Below are 19175 nucleotides of genomic sequence, written 5' to 3'. Positions count from 1 at the left end.
CTAGCACAGACATAACTGAACAAATATTCGTTGTCCGTTCTTGGACAAAGTGTATGATTGGTGGATGCGTTTTATTGGCTAAACTTATTATTATTATTATTATTATTATTATTCCTTTGTTTACTTATTTTAATTTTTTAGACATGGTAGCCAACATCGTGAATGCAAACGCTAAAATATTATAGACTACACGTTAGACCTTCGTCAAATTAAGAATAATACTGTTTAGGTCAGGTAACATTCGATTAGCCCTCCCATCCCTTCCCAACTCCCCACCCATTTTTGTGTTGACTTGACAATGATGTCGGGGAGCGGCCGGAGCGAGCAACCACACTGCCTCTTCCCCCCTTGTCGAGTGGGATGAGCATCGGATCCACCTTTTGCCGCTACATGAGCTAGCAAGAAAACGCAGCGATATTTAGCCTAGTGTGCAATTAGAAGATATTGACTAAACCAACGCTTTAAGAAAAGGTTAAGGAAACAGAGAGCTGTGCTGTTTGCCTTCCGGCAGATATGGGATATATAGGGATCGGAGATTCGTTGCTGAGTTAACATCTACCCTATATGACACTATGGCCAAGCAGTATGATGTGCTGTTCAGACTGCTTCTTCTGGGAGATTCCGGGGTTGGGAAAACCTGTTTGTTGTGCAGGTTCACGGACAATGAATATCACCCGTCTCATATTTCCACAATAGGTAAGAAAGACATTTAATTTATAGTGTTCTGCGCATTACTCAAGGTATCCGTTTTCTGGCTAACCCTTTTGAATTTTGGTAGGCTAAATTATTAAGATAAGTCATTTTAATTAAAAAAAAAAATCACGAATACCCACTTTTGGATTAGCAGACATTCTAAGTATACGAGTCGTTTTGCAGAATTGGGAGAAAAATGTTTTAATGGGCTTATATGAGACATCCGTCATTTAACCACGTTGGCTTGCTTTATATTCCACACGTAGAAGTGAAACATTTAGATTGCTAACAAACGTGCAATTGGAAATAAACACTGAAGACATTTTCGTTCACCTGAACATTGTCCTTTTGCAATTGTTTATCAGAGTCGAAGTAGCCACGCTCGTGTCATTTTGTAACCCAGTGCGTGAGTGACATCTCATGAAAAAGTAATATATGTCATTAGTTAATTAATTAATTACACACATACACCACACACACACAACTACACACACTCACGCGCGCACGCACCCTACGTTACATATCTGACAGTAATTTATTTGTAATTTGTAATTTATTTGTTGAAAATGAGAATCCACACATTTGGGGTAGTTTCAACTTCAGTTAACGCATATATTATAAATAGACAGCTCACTCTAATTCCCATCTAAATGAAAAAAGCACCGTAATTTATATTTGTAATTTATATAGCATATAATCATATTAAAATGGGTTTGTTTACTTACATTTATTATATATTTAATATTGTCAGTCAGCAGAACGAGCATGTTTTTTCTTCTCTCCTGGAGAATTTCAGACCCAGGGGACATGGCTTTGTATTCCTTTATTCACAATGCTGTGAAAGCATAGGTGTATTTAATAAAGTGTACAATTTGGGTTTACAAAATGTATAAAATATACCACTCACATTTCCCCACATCATAGGATGTTATTCTCATACATAGGTATTATTCTGGAATCAACTTACTATACAGACCTGTTTCAGTCCTTGAAGTTATTTGCATAATGTAAAGCTATTTAAAAAAGTGATGGAAAGTTTTCAAATATCCCACCGCCTTTGGAAAGGCAGCAAGAAATTCCTTTTTAATTTGTTAAAGTAGCTAGCTTCCCTTGAAAACAATCCTATACGGTCTGACATGTCTCTTTAAAATGACACTGAATAGTGAAACATATGATGAATCTCATATCAGCTCTGGTGTGGTCATGTGCCTTTCTTCAGTTAATCAAAACTTTGAAGTTTGGATCATGGGGTTGTCTATTTGAGACTATAAAGTAAAAACACTCTGACTATGGCAGGAAAGAGAATATCCCTATGCTTATAGACTAATGTAGCTGTGTGTGTGTGTGTGAGACAGACAGAGAGAGAGAGAGAGCAACAGAGAGAGATACGTATGTAGGTGAATGAAAAATAGCGAAGGAATATTTTTTTATGTGCAGTGATGGAGAATTTGTCACAGTAATTTATGGGTGTCGGACCTAATATCAGCGAGCACAGTTCAATCCGGCTCACCTCAGACTGGAGCATGACTGTTCTTATGCACATACAGGAGGAATTCATAAAGTGAGACATGTTCAGCATTTTAGTCTTTGGTACCAATATGGCTGTATAAAATAATTAATGTGAATACATATGCAGACAGACCCTCATTCAATGTATTATGTTTCATTTAAATGATATACTTAAAATATTGAGCAGGTATTATATTAAATTAATATAATAAAATATTACCTTCAAGTAATCCCCAATGAGGATGATAATAAAAATACATAAATAATAACAACAACAGCAATAATAATAATAATAATAATAATGATTATAATAATATTCTTCTGGGTACTCCGGTTTCATCCCACAGTCCAAAGACATGCAGATAGGCCAGTTGGAGACTCTGAATTGCCCATAGGTATGAGTGTATGAGTGAATCGTAGTGTGTGAGTGAATGGTCTGTGTGCCCTGCGATAGATTGGCAGCCTGTCCAGGGTGTATTCCTGCCTCTTGCCCAATGCACGCTGGGATAGGCTCCAGCACCCCCCTCGACCCTGCTCAGGATAAGCGGGTATAGATAATGGGTGGATGGATAAACCTAGTGTGAATTCCACTGAGCTTGGCCACTGCTTACATTACATTTTCTTCCAAACTTGTATGATTTACACATAAGAAGCACTGTTGGTTATCACATAGGAATCTGCAATACTTGTGTGTTTCCAATGTTTTGAGATCTGTATACTTTGGGAGAATGATGTTGCATCAATCTTCTGCCCTTACATTCTGTGGCTCATTCAGTTTGTGGTGAGTGGTGATGTCATTTTTACGATCTATATTGGCCTTTATATGGTACAGAGCGAGAACAGCAGTTGATCTTTCCTAGTGACACAGAGTAGGCCACATTTTAGTGGTCACAAGACCGAACCTAAACAACTCATTCTTCTTTGATGACTCCTGCATCTCGTAAATTCAGTCCCTCTCTCTGTCACTGCAGGAGTCTGCTTGACATTCATTAATCACACTGACATTTGAACACAGTGTTTATCAGGTGATTAGATGTGTTCCTTTTTATTTTGAACCTGTTAGCCTCAGCGCAACACAGCACAGCGTGAGACAAGCAACACCGTCCTATCACGGCCAATGGTGAGAGGTTGCTGCAGTGCTTTCGCAGACTTTCTTTTTATGTTCTGTGTGATTGTGGCTCCCCTTGCTTTCCTCAAACATGGCACCAACTGAAAAACACTGTCTTGTCTGCTTTATAGTTTCTGTTGACTGTCACTCACAGCCCACAGAAGGCATGCACAGAGAGGAAGCACATCTAAAATGGGCCTGTTGTAATGTCAAGCACCATGGCCACTCGCTAGCTCTGTGCACACTGGCATGGCAATATAGTACATCTCTTATTTCCCATCTCCTGCATGCTGTGTGGCTGACTCAGCTGCACTGCACTCTTGTTGCAAAGCTGATGCTGAATCCGTTGGGTGCGAGTGCCAAAACTGTTTTTATTTTATTATCCTGTTGGAACGAATGAGGGTGATTTGCGTTTCGCCTTTCAGGGTTTCTAAATCCAAACTGTGCTTGACGTGCAGGTTGGATTAGCCGCGACCAAAAGGGCAGGTTACTGTGCTTGACACGGGTCAGCAAGCATCCAGGCCTCGATGAAATGCTTGACGCGATGGATTCTCAGCATGTCACAGTTCCAATGTGATCATATCAAAGGGAAGGTCAGATTAGCATTACAATGGGCTCTGAGTGTTCATGAGGGTGTGCTTCAAACTGTCCATACACCGAGAGTCAGTTCTTGCTACATTTTAGTGTTGTTTGCTCATTTCTGGAGCCTTTTAGCCTAACACTGGTGCCTGCTGAATCCACTGCATTTGTCAGTGTTTGTGGGTAAATACACTCTTCGTACACTTCAGTCACTTCAATTTTTATTCAAGTTATTTAAAGCCAAGGGTCAAGCCAAAGATGAATTTGGTGGTGCTGTTAGCTTTTATGTCAATATTGGGTTCTTAGAGTTTAGTTATGTCTGGATAGATCCCATCTCTGACACAACTTATGCAAATATTGGGCAAGCCTATATCTAAAGAGACATTCTAAAACAACATAATGCAGGGCTGTAATTTCTGATTCCATTGGCTGCCAGTTAGTGAGAGTGTATCCCCCAATGTGATGGGGTCCTTGGCCTTTATTGCCTACTTATATTAGCCACGTGTTCCTGATCTGCCAATATTTCAAACATCCTCTTACTTATGCATTCAAGCATGGACATGCTGGAGCTGATCTGTAGAGTGGATATGTGTTTATTGTCTACATATAGTGTCTAGAAAAGAATTCAGACCCTTAGCTCATATTTTGTTGATGGACAGCTTGATATTATTATACTTTTAAATAGCAATCAACATTTTTGATTTACTCAACATACATTCTCCAAGATTAAAGATGGGCTCAACTGCAAAAAAAAATAAAATAAAATAATAAAAAATAAAAAATAAAATATCTAACTAGTTGAATGATCTCTGCTGGTGTGTAATTGTGGTTCACTTGATTTCAGAAAAGTGAATGAAATGGATTACCTCTGTCCTCATTCCACAAGGTCCATCAGTCAGATAGTCAATTTCTAACAAAGGTTCAAACATAAAGGCCAAAAGAAATGCCTTTATTTTAAAAAGTCATTGATTTGTGCACAGTCAAATCAATTATTAGGAAGTGGGTAGGTATGTCAAACTAACTGTGTACTGGCTAGATCATGCTGTTCCTCCATATTGAATTAAACTGGTCAAAGAACCTGTTATGAGGCCATCTCTTAACCAACATATCACGTACCAACATATTTGTTCGGATTCTCAAGAAAGATTTACCAGATTATCTCCATGGAAACTGCTGAAGCATAGGCTACAGTGGGATCTGGCCAGACCACACAGAAAAGGGTTAAAGATAAAACTGACTCAAAAGCAGAATATTTAATCCATCACGTGTCCTTTTAATCTATTTAATGACTTAATTTGAAATTAAGCAGTATGTCAGGAAATATCATAACAGGGGTGTACTGCATTCTGTGTTCTGCTTGATTTTACAGGATCTCACTTTAAATGAAGCCAAATCCAGTGGTCGTTGCCAAAGGCAGCATTTCAGTTTCATTGGGATCTTTTCCCTGCAGAATAAATTGTATGCCTCTTCTCTTGTCCTGCAGGGGTTGATTTCAAAATGAAGACGTTAGAAATGGATGGAATCAAAGTAAGGATACAGATATGGTAAGTGGAAAAAGTCAGTCTGAAACATAGATATTTTAACACTGGGAGAGTCACATAAAGTATATTTGCTGAGTGAAGGGGTTGTTGACTTTTGGAAACTATTGGCTCGCAGTACTTACAGTTCAACCTGTTTTGTTAGTTCTTTGAGTGAATTTGAATGTTTCTATGTAAAGCGTACTGCTGCGGATACCCCACCAGCCTGTGCACTAAACACTGCTCCACTGCTCTGTCTGTCTGCAGGGACACAGCAGGACAGGAGCGGTACCAGACTATCACTAAACAGTACTACAGACGAGCACAGGTGAGGTCCTCTTCAAGGGATCAATCACACTAATTCAATTACACTTCAGATTATTCTTCCTTTAGATTATATTCCATCAATTCATCAATTTCCAGTGCAGTCATCTAAATTAAGTTCAAATTCCTCTCAGTTAAAATTCTGAGTAAGTTCAACAAACACAAAACCAATTTAATATTTTAACCAATTTTAATTTAATTCAGTTAATTTAAATTACCCATACTCATTCTGAGACCTTTCCATTTCCAAAACATGCAGTTATATTAATTATTTGACATGTGATCAATAACAATTCAAATGCTAATCTAATTTAAATCTTTTTATTTTATTTTATTTTTTACAAATGATACTGCAGTTTATATAATTTTTATAGTACTACTGGACTAAAACTATACGCAATACCTGATAAATTTGGTTGGGCAGAATACCAATTCAATATGTCCAAGTCAGTTCCAAAGATTTACATAGTAAAGGTACAATTCGTTTCATATTCAAAAGATTTTAAATGTCTGCAATTCCTCTTCACTTACATTTCCACTGTACAAACAAATGATTCCTGCTATTCCCCACTTTACAAGACTTAAATGGCTATTGTCCTATTGGTTATATTTATTGTGTTCCCAGCCTAGTTCTTAGTGTTCTTGCTGTGTTTCATAAGGGACCCAGGAAGGAATAGTGTCTTAAGGTGGACTGTAATAGTTATATAGTCCCTTGTGGTCATAATGGATCCCTTCTTTCTTTCAAGGGGATCTTCCTGGTGTATGATATCACCAGTGAGCTTTCCTTTCAGCATATCATGAAGTGGGTCACTGATGTTGATGAGGTGAGAAACATAGTTACACAAACAAACACACACACACACACACACACACACACGCACGCACCCACATACACACAGTCACTCTCTTGAGTCAGCTTGTCAGTCTTATTGAGTAACTACGGTGCAGAAACTCTTTTCTGGAACAGTTTGCAACCACTAATTGAAATTCAAATGCAAATGTTTCACTGGCACAACTGTAATACCAAAGTGATACCAAAAAACAGGATATATGACAGCTGCAAAGTTCAAAAATAATTTCAGTTTCTCTCGCTCACTCTGTGTGTGTCAGTACGCTCCAGACAAGGTGCAGAAGATCCTTATTGGGAACAAGTGTGACGAGGACCAGAAGAGACAGGTAGCGCTGGAGCAGGGAGACAAGGTGAGGTAGCACCCTTCTCCCTCACAGAGAGACCCACTCTTCCATATTTAAATTAACCTTACATACTGATGTCACACCCGCAGCTCGCCAAGGCATACGGAATGGACTTCTTTGAGACTAGTGCCTTTACCAACCACAACATCAGGGAGGTGAGTGGAGTCAAGCAAATTTTTTATTTTTATTTTTTGTGCGCCAGGTGCCACGCCCATGCCATCCCGGGGGGGAGAAAGAGGACACTCTAGTTGCATCTTTAACGCTAACAATAGAAACATGTTTATTAAAGTATGACATATGTGTTACACAAACCTGTGAATTTATTATTATACTATAAGCATTCTTGTGACAGTATGAAGCTGCAGACCAATACCAATGACAGTCATAAATATTATGTCCCTCCAAGCATGTAACGCATAGTATGCTTATGCCAGTATGACACAGTAACTTACCTATTTTAACATATTACACAGCATCCTGCTCGTAATGAGTGCAGCGTTTGATTTGTCCATCTCCCTAGTCCTTCTTTCGCCTGACGGAGCTGGTACTGCAGGCCAATCGCAAAGAGCTGGACATCCTGCGCGTGTCGCTCAACAACGAGCTCAATATCGCCGCCCTGGAGGAAGAGGAAAGCGGTGAATGCGATGCCAATGGAACCTCCCAGAAAGCCTGCTGGTGTTAGGGTGGGAGAGATGGCCACTTCCCCGGTGACTGCCGGCAGAGTAAAATCCTCAGTGTTAATTCAGCTCTGATAGAGTTTACATGAGGCCAAAAGGGATTAGATGTACTCTATTGCAGTAAAATGTACTCCTGAAAGAGTAAAATGTACTCTTTCAGAGTTGATTTAATGCTGAACATTTTACTGTCAAAATGACTCTTGAATCATTTTCCTCATGGACAAACTTTCCTCATGGGTTATGTTTTCAGTCTGCGCAAAAGCATCAGGTTTTTAAAAAAAAATTCAAAAATTTATTTTGTGTCGTATTTTTGTCATCGATTCTTGGCAACCAAACGTTTTTATCATTAGACGATATAGTGTTTCTTTGACAGTGTGGCTTAGCCAGTAGAGGGCACTGTTCCATTCTTCATTCTCTGTATCCCATTTTCCTGAATAAAGGAGTGTGGTTGTGAGCTAGCTCCTGCAGTTCTTCTGGCACAAAGTAGTGCTATGCAAGGAAGTAAATTGTGTGTCTGTTTGATACCATGCTTTTATTCCACATATAATTCCACAAGTTGTCATTATTTGTCATGTTTTCTTTTCCTTTGCCGCATGTTCCTTTTACTTGAAAAACCCCTGATCCTGCTCTGTGCTTTCGTACAGTTTTCTGCAGTGCTTCGGGGGGTGTACTAGGGATTAATCTATAACTGACCTTACTGTCATCCATATACTTGTACCTCAACGAAGCCTGAAACCTGTGGGGAAATTTTGTAGCCTACTAAATGGTGATTAAAGGCACACCCTGTATGCATCAAGCATGCACCAACATGATGTTTCTCACAAAGCTGATTGGTTGATGCTTGAAACGTCCAATCCACACCTTTCCTGGCTGTTGTATGGTTGTTGTTGTTTTTTTTAGACAACAACATGGTGCCCTTTAGGCTTTGTGTCTTCTTGCCGATTTTCCTCTTGAGAAGGTGCACACCGGATGACATCAGATGTCGGGTGACATTTCAGCCAGGTGACATGTCAGTAATTCCCAGTGTAGAGACCTGCAGTGATTTGGGGAGATGCACAAATCTATTCATTTTCTTTTCTTTAACAAAAATAGCCTCTCAAAGTCTATGCTCTAATCACAAAAATGTGCAAAATATGCTGAGGGTACTTTTACAGGGGTACATTTTTTCAGGAAACAGTATCAGATTTTATGCCTGCAAAATGTCTTTGGTCTGTTCACTAAAGAAATCAGTATATCTATGATAGTAATTAGCCTTCTGACTGCAAATATTCCAAACGCCTGTTTAAAAATGTATGTATCATGTCTGTAAGACTAATATGGTGGCGCTAAACTTTGAAGAAGTTTTTGAAAATGGTAAGCACTGATATAATGTGTGTGTTTACATTTGTACCGATGGTTTTGATATCTTACGCAACTAAGAAACCCATAGCTATTCAGACTCATGAAAACCCAAGAATACACACTTCTCTGGCTACAAATGCAGTCATAAGATTACCAATACTCCTTGAAACTGGTTATATGTGCAAGTTATATTATGGGTATGTTGTATTCAGTCAAAAACTGAATTATACTGAAGCAAAATGTACATTTGTGTTGTTCCAGCTTGTCTCTTATTTCTAAAAGAAAAAGTACATTTCTTCTAAAAACAAACTACTTGAAATTTATTGTGGAAATATAAAATGTGCTTAAGAATTCTGACTTTTTGAAATTTTGATTTTCAGGTGTTTAAAAATAAATGCTCCCGGACATTTAATAATGGCGGTATACCGATGTATATGCTTTCAGGGATAAGACAGGTGGGCTCTATAGGGGCTGTAGTGGAGCCATTATGAGTTGTACTTGAGCAAACCTGTAATGCTCAAACTGCCACAAGAGGTCACAACACTTACAGAACAGTACAACATAGGCTCAAAAAATGTGTCAACTGTGAAATGCAATGGGCCTCATTTACCAAACGTGTGTACGATCACATTTGATCGTAAACTGCATGTTTAGAACATTTCCAAGAACTGTTTGGCATTCATTATTTTTTTCTTATCTGTATTTGTTCATGGCTGTTTCCGTTTGCAAATCACATGAACAGGATTGCGCATAAAATTTACGAACAGCCAGCATTCTTCATCTCATGCACCGAGGATATGCACAAAAACAAAGGTTTGCATATGTGCCATGAATCTCATATTATTCTTTTTTTAAGAACATAAGTAATAATAATTTAAGAAAAGTTTTGTGAATGAGTCCCAATGTGAGTTTTCAAAATCCAGTTTTCCATCTTGTCTCATTCATCTAGGAAAAGAACTCATTGAAGTCAAGTTGTCAAGCCTTTATGTCTTTCATTCAGCCATGACTTCTGTGTTTTATTGTATCACATTTAATAATAATAATGACAATAATAACAACAATAGCAATAATAAATCTAAAACTGCTATACATATAAAGCACATTCAATAATAACTATATCAACACTAAACACACATTTTCATAATAGAACTTCTTTAAAAACTTATTTTTTTAAGCATGGGGGGCAATGGACAATTTAAACATGAAATGCTCTGCAATATAAGTAAACCCAGAGCCTGTGTCAGTGAAGAATCATTACAGTTGTGTTATGCTCATTGAACATGTAGACATCGGTCCTTCTGTGACTCCAATCTATATTTATGATAATGGCAAATTAGCATTAGCTACGATGAAATATGTATGAGGTGTAGGCTTGATTTTAGAGGGCTTCTATTTCCTGTACACACAGGCTTATTGGAATAAAAATCATTGAACTAAATTTGTATTGACACAGCAGGAGACCTGGCAACAATAGTGAGCCTGCTTTCCCTTTCCATTACCCTCCATTCTCACCCTGTAAGACCGGCTGCAGATGGTGAGTATAAAGGGCACATACTTCTAGAAATGGATCAATTCTGCTTGCGAAAATGATGGATTGATGTTTTATTACAAATTTTATGCTCCATTTTAAAAGCGTTTTTCATAACCGAGCTTGCTATATTGGCGGAGTAAAGCCAATAATACACCATTTATTAGACAAAGCTTCTGCTAATCTAGCAATCCTATCTACATTAATTATCTTTGAAATGACTCACACGCCATGGCTGTTTTTGCTTCTTATGATGTTAGCCTTGCATATTAATACCACACACCATGACAAGCTGCTGTCTTTTACAGAACAGAAGTAAAAAAAAATAAAGATACCAATTAAGCAAAGGAAACATGGCAGTTCTGTCATGTTAACACTGCGTTAAGGTAATGAGGCCGTTAGGGTACATTTAACGCTATCTGAGTTCATTCGGCTGAGCCATTTGATGATTACAAATTTAGTTTTTGTTTTAAAAGTAGTAGTAAATTAAAGTTAATTTCTTCAGTTTCTTTACGGTGGCTCTGAAGTGCAAAACACAAATACAAAAAGAAAACGCAAAAACAAAAACTTTCGGCCACGAGGTGCAGGTGCAACATACAAAAACAAAAAGGAGTGGTCCTGAGGTGCAGATGCAACATACAAAAACAAAAACATGCAGCCCTTAAGTGCAAAACACAAATACAAAAAGAAAATGCAAAAACAAAAAGGAGCAGCCCTGAGGTGCAAAACACGAACATACAAAAACTAGCAGCCCTGAGGTGCAGATGCAAAAACAGAAACTAGTAGCCCCGAAGTGCACTGTTGCACTTCGGGGCTACTAGTTTTCGTTTTTGTATGTTGCATCTGTACCTCAGGACCACTCCTTTTTGTTTTTGTATGTTGCATCTGCACCTCAGGGCTGAAAGTTTTTGTTTTTGCGTTTTCTTTTTGTTTTTGTGTTTTGCACTTCAGAGCCACTGTAGGTTTCTGTTTTAACTCGATTAAAAAAATCTACAGCAGCTCAATTAAACCTGCCACATTCATTGGCTTATTTTATTTTTAAGTACTCTTTCTGTCCAGTAGATGGTGATCAAATTTTAAACTCCAGTCATCCTAGCTCTGATTCAAACCTACCGCATTGCGGCTTGTCCAGAACTTTAAATAAAGTCTTTAAGAAAAGTGTCACTTTTCATTACTGTCACACATTTTGACCACATTAGTAGTTGGCAAGCTTGTTGTATCATAGATATGTATATATATCCCAAAATTCAAAACTTTATTGAACTGTTTATAAAAAAACTAAGCACACACTGCAGTGCAGTAGAATGTGTCTTTGATATGACTCATTTGACAGTCAATTCAGCCAGCTTTGTGGTGCATTGCATCACAAAGAAACAGAATAGAATACACAAAGATAAGTTTTAATTGCAGCAGCTGGCAGCTCAACTGTCAATGGGATTGAGTGAAAACAGTGTGAAGAATGAAAGAAATCACACTCATTCATTAATTTTATAGGTTTGCTTCACTGCTACACAACTAAATTATATTTTTGAATCAACATTTTGTGCTGCAAATTGGACCTGGATTGCAACTGTCTAAATGGCAGTTAGCATGCATGTAAGCTTATGCATGGAACCAGTGATTTTAGCCTTTATTTAATATACATTGTTCTCATTTAATTCATTTTATCACCTGTTGGCTTTGTAAATTGACTTACACCTCACAGACTTACAACTAAAGTCCGATAAGTACTATAAAGAGTTGGATGGAGGTTAAGTAAATTCTGTCCAAATTCACTTGAATAATATTGTAGTTTGTTTGTGTCTGAATTCACAAATGTGTTCAATATTTTAAGAAGATTTTAAATTTATCAAAGCTTCAAAAATAACCTACATTTAGCAGTGGCCAGGTTCAAATGATGAATGTTTGCATTTAGCGATAAAAAGGAGGTGGACAGAATGTCATATTGAAAATATAAATTTTATATAAAGTTACCTTCAGGCATATAATTATTCTGGCGATTAAAGGTAACCTTGATTCTTTTTTTCCCTGGCAATTTGCCAGTACCTCTGACTAAGTGTGTTTTCTCCATTCGCCCCCTCTTCATGCTGCTAAAAAGAGCTTATTCCTAGCGCTCTCTGTCAACCGCTGTCCCTGCCAGCAACGTTAACGACAAGAAGCTATCAGTGCCCAGACTAGCGTCCATGCCAGTGGCTTTGGGCATCTGGGATGGCTGTGGATCTGATCTCTCATCAAGAGGCATCACCTCTCTGCCTGTTGCTTTTCCTGTGTGTCTACGTGTGTGTCCGTATGCACGTATGTATGCGTGCCTGTGGGCGTGCGTGTGTATGCACGTATGCATGTGTCCTTGTGGGTGTGCGTGTGCATACACGTATGTATGTGTCTCATCACACATCTTCACGTCTCTAAGCCACTGCCCCATCCTGGATTTGGAAATGAGGAAACTTGGTGCCAAACAGATAATGAGTAGCTCAGGAAAGCATGGAATTGCAAATATTAGAAACCAAGATATATTTGCATATTATCAGAAAATCCATTAAAATATCAAACAAATCTTTGAAGCATCAAGAGACCATAAATGACACAGGCTAATAAATTTATTTAACTGTTTAATTATTATTAGAAACTGCAGGGAGAATGTTGCAGATTATTCAGTGCTTCTAGTTCCCCTGTACAGCCATGATATCCGAGGAACCTGTCCTATGCCAGCTATAGAAGGGGACAAACAAGAGTGCGGGATCTGTCACTTATATCAATCAGGTAGGGACAAAGACAACCCAAAGAACCTTCCTCTTAAAATCCAGTCACATTGAGACAGAATCCTGCCACACCATTGGTCGATTAGCCCTCCCAAAACAGCCCCCCCCCCGCCAACACAAAGACCAATAATTTGACAGAAAGAATTGAGAGACGAATCAAAAGACCGTTTTTTTTTCCAGGGCAGTCAGAAAAAAAAGCACTGTTCTGTGGTATTTTAGGCGGGTACATGCAGCGGGGGTGTCTGCGTGGGTGGGTGGGGGGGGGGGGGGTCCAGCTTCGAGGCACTTGTGCCCAGTGTGGTGATGTCATCCTCCTCCCACGTTGCGCTTTCACACTCGAGTGAGTCATGCCGCTGCTAAGCTCTTTAGGTTTCGCGGCGCAGAATGTAAAATAGTTTCAGCCTAAGCCTCTCCAGAACAGGCAAATTTTATTCCACTGCCGCAGAGCCAGTCTTAGGAGCATGGCTTAATGACGACAGATCCTAAAATGATCCAAGCCGTACTGGCCTGGCCAATGCTAGCAGTATGTCCCATTGATATTTTGCTGAGACTACCCATCAACCCCTTCTGGCAAACAACCCCATTCCAATCTTGCTTAAGGCAACACACTCACCTTCAAAATATCCTCTAAAACTGTGATCACCTGACTCCACACCTGGACTTCTAGGACTGCATCCTACCACTGCATTTGCTATTGTACAGAAAAAACATCAAAAAAAAGAATCAGTTTCCCCCCTCTGACTGGGTTAACTTTTGGGAGTAATGGTAGCAGGAGAACAAAGCAGAACAAACTCAAAATGGTAAATGGATCATTGATATGCGCTTTTATCAAAGCGCTACATGATGCCTTCATCAACAGAGCAGTAGAGTTAGATGGGTCTTGTCAAGGACACTGACATGCCAGGGCGTTAACGCAACCTCGCTGCCAAACAATGGTCTTACTCCTGCTATAGCCATAATACAAATCATATGTATTATAGCCATTTGTGTCCAAATAATCCTTTCAAAAAGCTTTCTCAGCTAACACATCCAAGTCAAATCATCAGCCAATATGGGATAACCACGCCTCTAAAATAAACAGCGAACCACTCAACTGGACGACATGGAAGAACATAGAATCTTCATCTTAAGTTCTTATAACCCCCAATAGACATTTAAATGATACACCAGTATCTCATAGTAATGATATCAAACAAACTGGGGGAAAAAGGGGGGTGAAGGCGTTATAAAATACATAAAAATAAATCATTGACAGACTTACAACAATAAATAGAATCTAAAATAATTCTTAAATTATGCCAAATTTAACCGGTTCGTTTCAAAATGCATAACAGTAAAGAACTTCTAAGAGGACAGCGACCTTACTTCAACATTTTTAACAGTTCAATATTGAATAGTTGCATTCTAGCACAGCACCACCCGATGGGTGATTGAGCTGACCGTTGGCCCAGATGAGCTCAGCTGGTGTTTTTTTTTTTTTTTTGTTAAATGCCAGAGCCCACTTTAGATCCACTAAGACCACATGCTTAGAGTTCGAAATATTAAACAGGCTGTATTGCACCCCAAAAAATCTACATAGAACGGGAGTACATGAAAATGGGTGCTGCCAGAAATGTAAGAAAGAGAGGGGCACTTCTCAGATGAATTTCAGATCAATACAATCAATTTGGAACAATATCGCAAATCATCACCCAGACAATATAAATGCACCTGAACCATTCTCTCCCTCTGCATGCATTCTCGTGACTCTCGTGACTTAAAAAGAAAAAGAAAAACAGAAGCAGCCATTCCTAGTGTCTGTCCTTAATAGACCCCGGATCATTCCAGAATCCTTTCCCTGACTGCATAATTACTGAAACATAAGTCAAAGACAAGTTCAAATAAATTACCATTCGGATCAGGATGAAAAATAGAAAGTCTGAACTCATCATTGAGGAAATGCCTCTTTTTATACAGCAGCCTGATGAGACAGCGATGACAGTCTGAATACTTAATGTTGCCCAATGGAAACATTTTGCCCTCTAACAAGCTCCGGGGTCCGTGCGATTAGGACACGTCCATTATCATGCTAATGAATTAGCACATTTTATTGGCCTTGACCTCGCAACTTGATTGTATGTAAATGAAGTTCATGTTGTTGAACTGCTGCTGTCATTAAGCCTCCTGCATATGAATGTCACCCTCAGTTCAGTCACATGCAAAGAGTTAACTGTGGCACTCATCTGATGGAATTCCGTGGCACAGTATGTGAATAAACTACCAATCATTTTTTTCCAGTTTTTATTATGCATGAATATCCATGAAGGTCCCCCCTATATGGACTGGAATATGGAATAATTCCATATTTCGTATATTGGAATATGGAATATTTCCACTGCTTGACCTGATTGTGTGATGCAGCAACTGCAAAGAAAATAGTTGTTGTGAATTCCAACATACGTAAGGGTTGACTGACAATTTCATTATTCAAAGTGTCAAAGTGAGTGAGCGAGAGAGAGAGAAAGAGCGAAAAGGTATCAGCCATAAAGTAGGATTCGTATCTTACTCTCTCGCCTCTAATATTTCAATTTCCTCTTTTCATGCAGAGAAAGACCCTTTAAATATCCTTTCTTTTCTCTTTCTTTCCCTGGACTTCCTTTTGGATAATGTTATAAGCTGCGTAGGGTTATCTGCATAATTGTACCTTCTTGTTACCATACAAATTGCAATTTGTTCAGTTAATATTACACTTAATGATGATAAATGGGCCTCATTTCTTCTTGGTGATACCGCATTTTATATTACTGAGAGTAACACTGATATTCTCCACTACTGTTTGTTGCTCTGGATATGAGTGACTGTTCAATTATTGCAATGTAAATATAATAGCCAGGTAGCTCTCTACAACTGTATTCACTGCAATTGTGTTCTGAATAAACAACAGAAAATATATTCTACATTTCCCTATGCCTTTGGTAGTTGAGATAGTTTCAGGCAGTTCTGGGACGTGGAAACAAGGTAGCTCGTTCATAAGCTCTGTCTGGCTCAGTTTGTTTATTACATTGCTTCTACAAAATGGGGCTTCCATTAATCAAATGGTGCAATATTTTGGTGGAATATTGAAAATCGAATTTAAAAACCCTAGGGTTTAACAACAGTTACTGAACTTGGAATTGCTTTAACCCTTTAAGGGGTAAGATGACAAATATATGATTAGAACGTTCTTACGTAACTGAACAATCTAATGTTGATGTAACAATCACTACTAGTAATGGAAAGCAATGGAGTTCTATAACATTGAAAAATCTTTTCCAAAAGAAAAACATTCCAGAAAACCAACTTCAAAGGGTTAAGGAGATTGTAGACTTGCTGGAGTTATTTAACACAATTTCACTTTTAGTGCATATTTTTGATTGGCCCAGGCAATCTGATGACCTCTAGGCTTCCCAGAAATCTGAAAACAAATCAAGGCTGTGATGAATACCCATGGTGTCAAAATATGCTGGCTATTTTTATTTTATGTTCCTTTGATATTCATATGCAATATGGCAATATAATAAAGGCTTTTTTTAAAAAGGATTTTTACTCTCTCTTCTTTTCCTTTGCACAACAGTGCCTTGGACACCTGGGAAATAAAGTATTTCATTCATATTGTCTATTTTTTTCTAGAATCTTATTATTCCACACACACACACACACACACACACACAGGCGCTCACATCTTCGTTATTAAATAAATAAATAAATAAATAAATAAATAAATAAATAAATAAATAAATATTATTTTTGGTTGATTGTCACCTCATCCTGAAGTCAGACTGCCTACAGAGACATCTGGAGGATAACTTCTGAAATTCAGCTTGACATTTCAGATGGCCGCATGCTCCAGATTTTCACCAGGCCATAAGCATAAATACACCACTATTTTTCTAATGATAGTACACACATCGCACTGTATGCTATTCCATACAAAAGCAATATTTATCACCTGTGCTGTGTGGGTGCAAAACATTAAGCGTGATTCATTACAGTCAACCATCTTGTATTGAGCCACTCTGTGTGCTGAACAAAGGCCCTGTGTGTATGCGTGTACGAAAACAACTTTTTAATTTTTTGCTGTCATTTCCTATTAGACTGACTGAGCCTCGGAAGGTTCGTCAAAGGGGCTATTCTTCTGCGTTCCGCATCCTTCCATAACCCGCACGACGGCATCCACTCAAAGAGGTCACCGCTGCAGTACCGTGGTCATACACTAGAGGGAGTGATGAGCTTTCCCGCATTTTCACTGTCCACAGATGTCGATAGATAGTCTACGATACAGGTTCTGTACAGGAGTCAGACATGGGCCAGTTTCGATTTTTGTTTATATTTTTTATTATTGGTGTTTTTTCCATCGCTTATAAATAACTGCACTCAAGTATATTTATGTGTCAAAGTATAGGCCTATTGGAAGTAAATGCAGCCACTACGCAATAGCCGCAAACAATAAATTGAGAGTAGGCTAAAGGGGTTTTTTCCCACCCACATACGACTGTTAAGTATAGCTACTGAAATAAACCTAAACGGTAATTCAATCACAGTAGGCTACACTACGAACAACCTTACATTACGCTATGCCGTTCAGTAGCCTGCGTTCTGTTTCGTGATTTTTCATCTTCCAGGTCATAAAAATTGTTATTAGGCCTATAGTCTATGCTGTTCTGTGAGATGTTCATTCTCGTTGATAAGACTACTTTTAGTAATTTGACACTGTAACGTTATCGTTGCAAGTGTAGCCAATGTAGGCTATTCACTGACTAGTGTATAGTATACGCTTTTGCATTCACACTGTCGGACATCTATGATATGAACTGCAGTGACAGGTAGACGACAATGACCTTATATGTCACGTTCGCAAAATTACTTCACAACAAAGCCCCAAAGGGTAGGCTACGCACTGCATCTCAATATAGGCTAAATATGCCCCAAATGCCCAAGTCGTAGACTATTAGATTAACAGATCTCAATGATGCTACGTACATCTGAATGATGGGACTAAAGCACTATATCGCAGTGGAAGGTAGGCTCAGCCAAGATTGCTGAGTAACTGCAGTAATAACATTAATCGGACTCCAGATCCTTCGGAAGACACGTGCAGTGACAGTCTAAATGTCCTATTTAGCTACAGAGTTAGCTACTGAGTTTCCACGGTTCCACAGCAGTATCTCTTCAGACATAGACTAACCTTCAATTTATGGTTTCATCACCACGTGATTTAACACCCTCTAGATAGGCTATTTAACTTTCCCGGTAGAATTCAAGAATGTATCCTGCGTACTGAATGTACAGATAGCATATAACACCTTTCTGTCATGTCCTGTGTTTCCTGTCTTGGTCGCATCAGAGTAGTCCTAAGGGTTTGTTTTGTATTTTTATCTTGGTTCACATTCTATTGTGATATTTCATCTGTTTGCTGTTCCAAGGTACATTCAATGTACATTCCTACCTGCTATTGAACAATTTGATGAAGAAACAATAATTATGTTTCAGTTGCAAGCCTACTATTGAAATATGTTTTCAGTGGATTATTTAATTATTATACGCTAAAGCAATTATTTGAATACAAATTTCTGAAAACAAGGACAGCAGAAGAGGCACGCATGCATAACTGTGCAAGCAGCATAGGCTACATCTGCAATCCAAGGCAATGGGGCAATAAGCATTTAACAGATGTTGTTTTTTTCTCATAACAGTCCGGAATTCGCCAGCAATATTGGCTAAAGCTTGTCTTGTTGGTAAATCACCTGTTGCATGCAGCGTTGCAATTTTCCTGTTGCCAGAGCAACGCTGTGGAGGTGCTTTTGTTCGCGTTGACTTGTTTATCCTTTTTCGTCTCGTATTGTTATTTTCCCACTTTCATTCACTCCATCCATCTCGCGAGATTCCAGTGGGGGTGTGGGGGGGGGAGCTGGATTGCGGTGACCTCAT

General features: G+C 38.6%; 1 protein-coding gene and 1 long non-coding RNA gene across 3 annotated transcripts; one reads left to right on the top strand and one right to left on the bottom strand.

Moving 5' to 3' along the window:
- Positions 1-208: 208 nt before the first annotated feature.
- On the top strand, positions 209-8059 carry rab15 (RAB15, member RAS oncogene family). Its single transcript, XM_064339632.1, has 7 exons — positions 209-696; positions 5373-5433; positions 5674-5734; positions 6477-6554; positions 6841-6930; positions 7014-7079; positions 7445-8059. The coding sequence occupies exons 1-7, from the start codon at positions 573-575 to the stop codon at positions 7604-7606; spliced, it is 642 nt and encodes a 213-aa protein (XP_064195702.1). The 5' UTR covers positions 209-572; the 3' UTR covers positions 7607-8059.
- LOC135257171 (uncharacterized) lies at positions 4841-19170 on the bottom strand. Of its 2 annotated transcripts, XR_010330611.1 has the most exons (5): positions 18992-19170; positions 13843-13920; positions 8406-8634; positions 7377-7540; positions 4841-5366 (listed from the first exon to the last, which is right to left on the bottom strand). It is a non-coding gene; the product is annotated as an uncharacterized LOC135257171 (long non-coding RNA). The 2 variants fall into 2 exon arrangements; XR_010330610.1 differs by having other exon boundaries at positions 7377-8634.
- Positions 19171-19175: the final 5 nt, after the last annotated feature.

The sequence above is a fragment of the Anguilla rostrata genome, chromosome 6, assembly GCF_018555375.3.
Source record: "Anguilla rostrata isolate EN2019 chromosome 6, ASM1855537v3, whole genome shotgun sequence".
Classification (NCBI taxonomy): Eukaryota; Metazoa; Chordata; class Actinopteri; order Anguilliformes; family Anguillidae; genus Anguilla; species Anguilla rostrata.
Note: the sequence above shows the minus strand (reverse complement) of the source record. Positions and strands in the feature narration are given on the sequence as shown.